General features: G+C 31.3%; 1 protein-coding gene across 1 annotated transcript; it reads right to left on the bottom strand.

The window, feature by feature from the left end:
• Window positions 1-439: 439 nt before the first annotated feature.
• Window positions 440-3,361, bottom strand: LOC140040264 (homeobox protein Hox-B4-like). The gene is made up of 2 exons (XM_072086058.1): window positions 2,907-3,361; window positions 440-890 (listed from the first exon to the last, which is right to left on the bottom strand). Exons 1-2 carry the CDS (start codon window positions 3,349-3,351, stop codon window positions 568-570), a joined length of 768 nt encoding a protein of 255 aa, XP_071942159.1. The 5' UTR covers window positions 3,352-3,361; the 3' UTR covers window positions 440-567.
• Window positions 3,362-9,824: the final 6,463 nt, after the last annotated feature.

Here is a 9,824-nt window from a genome sequence, read left to right as displayed (position 1 = left end):
ATATTGAAATTTAACCAAATCTGTTAATTGGATACACAAGCTAATATAATTACTATTCCATTCAGAATAGTTATTACCCGTTCATATTATCTTGCAGAGACATTTTTTTTCTCTCATCCCGCAATTCTCAATACAATGCAAACACTTTCCACCATTTCAATTTCTTTTTTACTCTTTAATAAAGATTCTTTCTCCCAAAATAAATGTAATGCAGTAATCATACATTAATAATACATGTTCTAATGAATCTTTAATTTGTTATTGTTTGTTGTTGTTGTTGTTGTTGATGAAAGAAACAAAGTAAATGATCTATGATAACCATGCAACATAATTAACCCACGTGATCTTAAATTGTAACAAGTATATACATAACAAGTCTCGTCAACACATAACATAAAATATTGAAAGTCTTAATATAATAATAATAATAATAATAATAATAATAATAATAATAATAATAATAATAATTTAATATTGCTTTATCTCAGTCTCAAACGCCTTACCCTGATAAATGAAAATGCCTGAGATATTCAAATTGGATTTTCTTCTGTTTCCCCCATAAATGTATTATTTTTTATCATCCATTAATTTTGTACCGATTGTTGAATCTTGGACGTTAGACGAATTAGCTGTCCGTGAACTAATATTTACCGATTTAGTGTTTTTAGTATTTGGTAGATTGTTGTCCTTTTTCCATTTCATTCTTCTGTTTTGGAACCAAATCTTGATCTGCCTTTCTGAGAGTCCGAGCGCTTGCGCGATTTCAATGCGTCGTCTCCTTGTAAGGTACCGGTTAAAATGAAATTCTTTCTCTAATTCGAGGATTTGTTGTCGAGTATATGATGTTCTTGATCGCTTGGCCTCCATTCCCGCCAAACCGGCCATCAGACCTATAGGGAATAAAAATTAGGGATTCAGTGAGAAATACGCATCTCAAATCTGGAACGACTGTTTTAATTAACACCAATTGTGCACTTTTGTTGCTAAACAAAGTACGTCTTTTGTTATAACGACATCATACGCATACGATTGTTAAAGAAGTTGGTTATTGTGTTGGATAAAACAGACATTCATTATGCAGTAAAATAATTATGCTTTTTAATCATGAATTTGTTCGAGTTTTATTTTTTTCAATGATGTTTAGAAGTTAACCGCATAAGCAATGCATCCCAAATAAATTGCCAAATAATGAAATAGAATATAGACAAATATCGTTATTATTAATATTATTATCATGGAGGAATTAGCACTAATTAGTTAATAATTAATAGAACCTTAAAGAATAATCACCTCAAATATTTCTTATGAAATTAAATAGTGAAGTAATATGTTAGTGTATAATAACATGAACCTTCGTAAAACAGCAACAATGTTGGAAACATTTTTTTTACAGGCTTTATGTTGTCCATCATTACCTACACATTATTATAATAACATTTGTATATTTTCAATAACTACAGTTGTATATTCCAATGATGGTATTACATTTTTGTTGTGGTGATGCAAATAATATCACAATTACAAAAAGAAGAACTATGATTATAGGATAATATTCCTGAATGGATTAGGCATTGCCATACAATTAATTCTTTTAAAATAATTTTAAAATCATACCTTTTTGCTGAGGCATATGGTATTAATTAAGTATAAACAGTGTTGTGATTAGCGCCTTGAGCACTTTTAGTGGATATGTGCGGTATATAAATTGTTATATTATATTATATATAATGCATTATGGTATAACAAAGATGATGATAATGATTTTAATATACATTTATCAATTAGTTTATTATAATTATTATATTTTCTTGGGTTAATACGATATTTTAAAATCGTCGTCAATATTTTTAGTGCTAATATGCATTTCAAGATTCATTTAACTATAACATTTAAATATTTATTGACAGAGCATAAAATGCTTTAGACCTCCAATATTTGTATATGTTTTTATGAGTGATATTTTAACTAGAATTAAATTTATATATTAGAAAAATTATATATTATTCATTATTAGCGGATTAAGTTTGAAAACACAAATGCTTGTTTGTATTTATTGTATCACTGTTATAGTGTTATGTTAATATATTAATAATTAAATATTTATTGTCAATAGAATAACAAATGTCCGAGAATTGTACGGTAACCATGCGGTATCTTTTGAAGTCTTGCTCGATTTCACTCCTCGTTACATGATGACACGTTAAGCTTTACACATACAGTTCAATTTTACCACGTTGTCAATGTAGTGATCCTGGTTCATGTATTACGTTCGTTATGTACATGACACTTATTTTTTTACTTTCATTAAAAGAAAATAACTTGAAATAAACAATACATAATTGTTTCCTCTAAATTTAGATTTAGTAAGTGCGTTGTTTTGTAGCCGATTTTCGACATGGTATCTAAATGTGTTAGCATTATATGCAAATGCCATGATATTATTATGTGAAGCCTTATTATAGAACTTAAACCCTTAATATAACTGTTCATGATACAGCCATCACATGTTAAACCCTGCTGTATTACAGAATTGTCCTATGATACGGACATGTTGTTATAATTGTGTGGAGAGCACTGGAATCGTAATGCTTGTTGTACTTTTAAGTGAGGTCACATTTTTTGTCTATTTAAACAATTGTGCTCAGTTAGAATTTTAATTTAAGTTGAAAATAAATAATCTTTTAATATAATTTTAAATAATTGGTTTTTAACATTTTAAATCAGTTAACAATACAAGCAATTTTAAAAAGTTTATATTTTGATTTTAGGATTGATATTTTGATTGTAGGATGATTCTTAAATACAGATTTTCTACAGTTTTTCTACAGAATAGAATAGCGGATGTTAGTAGGCCTACCAAGAATCCATTTTGTTTTAAATTTCTTAATTCTTAATCTTAGCCTTACCTGGATTCACATGAAGTCGTTTCATCCACGGGTAAAGACGGGGTTGGCTATCGACTAGCTTTGTTGCCTTTTGACTTGTGCTCCTAAAAAATGTAGCTGCCGTATCAACACATGATTGTGAGACGCTTGGTACCGTAGGTTGAAATGGAGACTTATGGCTCCATTGCGTTGCCGTTGCTACATCAGTACCACTAAACGCAAACCCTGTTTGACTGGAGTTTAACTGATTATAGTTACAATCTGCATACCACTGTTCATACGATGGAGTGGCCATCGATGTGTAAGGCGAATAACTACATGACTGATTTGAATGTTGCGACGAAAAAGGGGAGTATTGACTTCCGTAAAGTTGTCCAGTTGGAATATAGTTCGACTGCGAGTACTCCTCGATCGGAGGAAACTTTGGATCTATACCATGCGATGTTGAGCTTAAAAATGAATTCATGTTTACTCTCTGCAACTTTGATCCCAATTTGTGAGAAAATCCTTCTTTACCTGTAGATATATATATTCAACTCTTTGGGTCTACTGTATAGTCATGGTAGATAAATTCTGCTTTAGAAGTTGTCTGCCTTTTTAGTCAGTGCACGTGACAACCGGTAGCCAATCGGTAAGGTGTGAAGATAGCGCAGGCAACGAATCACTTCATCCTATCATTGCTAAGATACGGCGCCATAGTTTGAGAATAATTCCTGCGGGTCCACCGAGTCTATTTATATTATGCATAATATCCTTGTCGTTTATATTCTTTTGTGTTTTAAACAGACTATTATTTGGGATGTTGAAAATGCTCCTCCTATTTTTATTTCTACGGGCAACAAAACAAGCAATGGCCTTGAGTGTATTTTTTTTAATTATCGAATAAAAACGTACGCACACAGTCTTCTACTAACTTGGGAGTTTGTGTTTAATTCAAAACGAAATATGGTGTCAAATAATACGTTTTTTGATTATCACAGACATTATGTTGGCGCGAATAACGTGTTCTACATGTTGAATATTGGGAGGATGACCTTGGCAATCGTCAGCCAACCCCTTTTACATTAATTTTGTTTAATTATATAATTATATGTCTTCGTGCTTGATTTATATAAGAATCAACACCATTACATAAACATTAAACAATTGATTTTTGTATTTTCTCAGTATAAGTTTAAGATGTCATACTTGATATGTGTGTTCACTAAGTTAGGCGTGGCATATAGGACATTTTAAATTAAATTACATTGAGGTATATTCATGTTACATTGTATTTTTGATTTGCAGTTTGGTTATGACAGTGATGATCGCAAAGTGATATTATTCCCTCCTCTATTATGGAAGGCTTTTTGAACATTATGTATAAGTAATGCTGTAAGCCGCTGCTTAGAACAACATTTTGGCATACATGGCGTGTCATAACTATATGAGCTTTATAGAAAAAAATAAATAAAGAAACAGTAAGATACTTGGGGTAAGTTTAGGCTAACTTTTATTTTTCTAAATGAATTTATATTTAATAACACAATTACAAACGTATTTTAAATACTAAATAGGACATTTTACGAATAATGTTTTAAATATCCCATTTAAATGTAAATGAAACAAAATGAATTCTCACTCTTAAAAAAAACATTTTTGTTTTCGTCTAACCAATTCATTAGAAAAGATGATATTTGTTTGATATAGGACATTTAAAAATGTAAAGAATGTTTTAAATATGCCATTTAAAATTTAAATGAAACAAAATTGAGTTCTTACTCTTCCCTGAAAATACAAATTTGGTTTTTTTTCGTAACTAATTAATTTATTAGAAAAGATGGTATTTGTTTGATTCTGTTTACTGAAAGTTTAACTAGGTGACGTGCCATTGATTAAATTACCATTCTAGTTAATTATGTATTATTAATGATTGTGGTTATATCGTGCGACAAATCCCAGAACCGCAATTGTTAAAAAAAAACTATACTGAAGTATAACAGCAAATCTAAAGATTCTGTATTAAGACGTTAACTGGTCTCCCGTCTATAAGCCCTTTTCCGCTGAGCGAATCACCATTATCGCTTCTATCACACATTATCGATGTTTAATGAGAGTATTTTTCGAACGATAATCTATACGACCATAATCTTCGACACCTAGACGGCGTACTAGTGCATGTCGTGCAAGAACGGTAAGGTGAAAGTTCTTTGCCGTAATGTCTCTATTTAAATTAATTTGACAATAATACCAAATTTATCGTTTCTGTTTACGAATATTCATTTTACTGACTACCAATTACCATTTAAATACCCTTATTTTAAAATTGACACTGAATTTACGATTTGAATTACAATTCTGATTAATTTTATAATCTTATAACTATAAATCATTGACATTTCAGTTATTTTTTCTTCGGGTCTATTTCGGGTGCCACTTTGCCTTTTTGTACCCGGCCAGTTGCCATCGTACCTTTTGCTATGGTCGTTTTCCACTTGTGCCGTTGTCACCCTCCATTTGCCACACGGTAATTGTTCACATGGCCCGTTGCTAACCGGCCATTTCCCACCCTTTTCTATAACATTTGTTAATTGATTGTTTGTTATAAAAGTACACATTTATGTAATATTATCATCGCTTTCTCCTCTCCTTCTCCGTGCATCATTTTGGGTTTTTTTAAACGAAAAATAAGCACTGCGCATTTCTTTAATGAGGCCTACCCAATTAGACAACGTTATACAACCTATATATTATTAATTATTATTTTATTATAGAAAATCACCCACTAACATAATTACTGTATTTATTTACATAAAGGTGAGTCGTGTGTATTCGATCCTACCTTATGTTCAGTTGTGAATTCGTCGTTTTCTGGTTGATTCTCATGTTCGATTATAACTTCAGTTTATATAAAAATAATAATAATAATTATTGATTCATAATCTTTTTTTTTTTTTATAAATTGTGTTTTTTTGATTGATTGTGCTTGTAATGAGAGAGTATATCGGCTCTGTTTAGATCTGCAAACAAAGAAATGCCTTAAAACTAACCTTTTACCCAATCTGACGCTAAGTAAATTGGCTGTTTTGGTACATTAGCGAAGATGGGCAGATTTTAGAATAATGTTCCCAATCGGCTTGACAAGATAAAATAAAAACGAAGGAAAATATGCTAGAGTAGTTATTATTGAAATAACAATTGATAAGTATTCATCTCATTGCTAAATACCAACGGGGATATAAAACTGATGAGACATTAATAACATAGTGATTGTAGAAACTTGATCGCTGATTGCCCGAGAGAGTTTTGTTTTTCTCAAGGTGTTGCAACTCAGTCTAGTGAAGACGATTTTATATTGACTTGCACGAAGAAATATTAACGATACCACTGGGACGCGGAAAACGCTCCATTGTGGGATTCACGATTTTTTTCGCAAATACGCGATTTAAGTACCTCAATCACTGTGATGAAAATAAAGGGTCAGATAACAAATATTTTTCTCTATGATAGCAAATATTATGATGAGAAAAATATTCGTAATCGTTTTCACGCGCGCTCATACGTTTGGCGTTCTTATACGATGAGCGTTCGCACGATGACCACTTCTCATGCGAAGAGCGTTTTCATACGATTATGGGCGGAGCATTCTCATGGATCGCCGTTCTCCTTATTTTACGACGATCATTCGCATAAGAGCCTTCTTCCTTTGAGCTTTTTCACTGTAGGCCTACTTTGAACAGTGTATCCATGATTGAAGAAGTTAGTCAAAATATTAGCCAAAATAACAACGTCTATTTTGTTTAAACTTAGCGGATACAGTTTGTTTGTTTTGATTTCTAAGTATGGTCATGCTAACAATAAGATGCGTTCTTACCGCCTGTCCTATGCTATACACATCAACAGATAACTGATGAGTATAGGTTTAACATTCATACTAGGCTTAAATCAAACTTCTTATTTAACATAGATAAACAATATTTACTCGACGATTCCTTTACAAGGTCCGACAGTGGAAGTTTAATAATCAAATTTAACAAACATATACTTAAAAAAAAATCTGTTAGCAATCACAATAAATTAACTATGCATTTTTATATCCATAATGATGAGGTAATAATATCTAAGAATTTGATAATAATAATATTAATAAAATATATTAATAACAATAATAAATAGTAATATAGTAATTTCCAATGACCGTAAATTAATAATACATTGCGGTACACGTACATGCATTATATAAATATACGGGCATAATTGATTGTCTCGAAATAGCTAGCAATACAACTCAAATAAAAAATCTACATGTCGTCCCTTTAAAATCAATGATGAGATCCTAATTAAAACGTATATTATATTTACATTATCATTCTCAAATGTATATGGGTTTTTTTTGCAATGAGGCGTAATGTTACCTCTAAACTCAATTCCAAGTAATACGTTATAATTAAAGGTGCAGTGTGTGTGTGCGCGATACATGTCTTAAGCGTGTTTTTATACCCCTTTTATAATTAAGATCATAATGATCATTATTATTAAATTAATAATATGCAGTGTACAGTGTCTTCGTTTACAAAATCAGTTAATATTAGCTTGTTAATTGTGTAATTATTGCATTGTATAAATATTGCTCCTTTAAGTTTATATTCAATAATATTTTATAATTAGTGTGTTCGTGCGAATAATTACCGTATGTCAGTCATACTGTTTTTTTTTTAAATCTTTCTTTGATTTAAATTGGTAAGCTTTACGAATGGGAGGGCATTGACATAGCCATGCTGGCATTTGCTTTTACAACCAGCGAAAGAGTTTAGTTTTTGTCAAAGTATTGAATGAATTAAAAAAGGGGGGTGGGGAAGAGAAAGTTTTTGAACAGTGACATTCATAAGAAGAATGAATGAATAAGAATAATATATGGCATCGGTTAAGTATATATGACATTAAATTAGCTTAAGTATGGCAATAAAATAAAATTATGTGATAATAATAGGTGATGATGATGGATCGATCGATCGACGGTGATACAGTTGGCGATGAGACTGGGTTATGTGCGCGTGGTGCCATTTGTAGCGGTGCTGCCGTTGGTGTTTTAAGATGACGTATAGGGCCGGACTTTTTTTGTCTATTGTGTCACGGTCACCACTGTAATACATTGCTAACACAACGTTAGCAATGTATTACAGTGGTGACCGTGACACAATAGACAAAAAAAGTTTATTTTTTTATTGTTTTCAGTTTCAATTAAATCAGAAAATTACGATCGAAAAAAAATATATGCTGTGACAAAACTATGAATTATCTTTCAAAACACGTATTTTATACGTATAATGTATGCTTAAAAAACTTCGATATTGCCAATTTTAGACAATAACATTCCAAAATTATGATATACGTCGGCGGTTGCCAGTAAATTTACTTTGATCATTTATACATCTCCACCGATGCAGCTGACTAACGCTGTCAAGCTCCTATGAAGTTAAGCTTAATGCGTCCAGTGAGCCGAGCTCTTCCTATGCAATCCATCCACAGATCAAGAAAGACGAGGATTCGCTATGCTAACTTTCTACTCCCTCGAGTCACATTTTTCCCCAACAATATTTCTTCTTTTCTAATCCACACCGAAATTGCAATTACTTATTTGGCTATTTCACTTTTTAGACATATCGATCATTATTACATTTCAAGGTATTCCATCTTTGCATTAATGTTATATTAATATTAATCCTTTCTCACGATATCTTTCGTAAATGTTTAATCATAAACATAAATAATCTGACACTTTGATATGAATTGCTACACTTTTGTTTAATTGAGCTTATTGACAAATAAAAGTACATCAAGTAATAGTCAACTGCCTCTAATATTTCAACAGCATATACATTTTTCAAGTCTAATATACAGTACATAATAACCAATTCTCCGCAGCGTCTTCACAGATCATACAGCTTCAATTGACTACCGTATAGAATCCCTCTTTCGAGACACCCACCTCCCCCTCCCCTTTCCCTGGGTATACTTTGGTGAAACGGGAACGCCAACATATATTCATTGGCAATATTGAAAAGAACTATCAAAGCAAGAAATACATGTTCGTAAAATATGTTGAAAGATAGGCCATACATAAGTGAATTGTTGGGTCCCAATGGTGTTCTACTATTTAGCATTCTTCCATACTGTGTATCATGCTGTATGGAATACTCCATCCAAACGTGTCAGAATAAATGAAACCATATACAAAACGAAATTTACTTTTCTTGGAAAACTGAGATTATTATTAAAATAATATTTATGATTTAAAATAACAGCCTATTATGATTAATCTTCTTCTAAATCGTGATTTTTATTGTGTGTAATTACTACCGCTATTTATACAATATCATTATAGCTTTGTTGATTTTAGATTTATTCCATACGGTGTAAAATTTAAAAACAATTATATTATTCTGCAGTAGGGTCAATGTGAACTCTTATACCGGTACATTTCTTCATAATTGCACAGTAGTAAAACGAACAAAAAGGTGAATACTGTATCAAACAAATATTCAGTAGTCATTTCTGAACAGTAGACCTTATTAACAAGAAATCTCAGAAGAATTGCTATTTTAACGGTTTGTGTAGCATATACTTCTCAATTGTGCGGATAACTAATCGAAATAATAGGCCTAACAATAAAAAAGAAATTGCATTAATTATAATAATTTAGGCCCATATATGTTAATATTTTACTTTTTGACGTCGCCTTAGTTATGAAATCCAACATCTTTAAAATAAAATCGCGTATAATTTAAGTTATGAATAGGACGTTGGTTAATCCAGTTCCGGTTCTTGTATTTCGTATCAAGAGATTGGACGCGTGACTAGGATCCTACGCGTAACCACATCACTCGAAGCTAAATGGTTGAATGTTTCAATTAAATTATTATGCTATCAGCCTATTGGTAAATCAGTAGTGACGTCACT

Source organism: Antedon mediterranea, chromosome 2, assembly GCF_964355755.1.
Source record: "Antedon mediterranea chromosome 2, ecAntMedi1.1, whole genome shotgun sequence".
In the NCBI taxonomy this organism is placed as follows: Eukaryota; Metazoa; Echinodermata; class Crinoidea; order Comatulida; family Antedonidae; genus Antedon; species Antedon mediterranea.
This window is presented reverse-complemented; position numbering and strand designations above follow the sequence as displayed.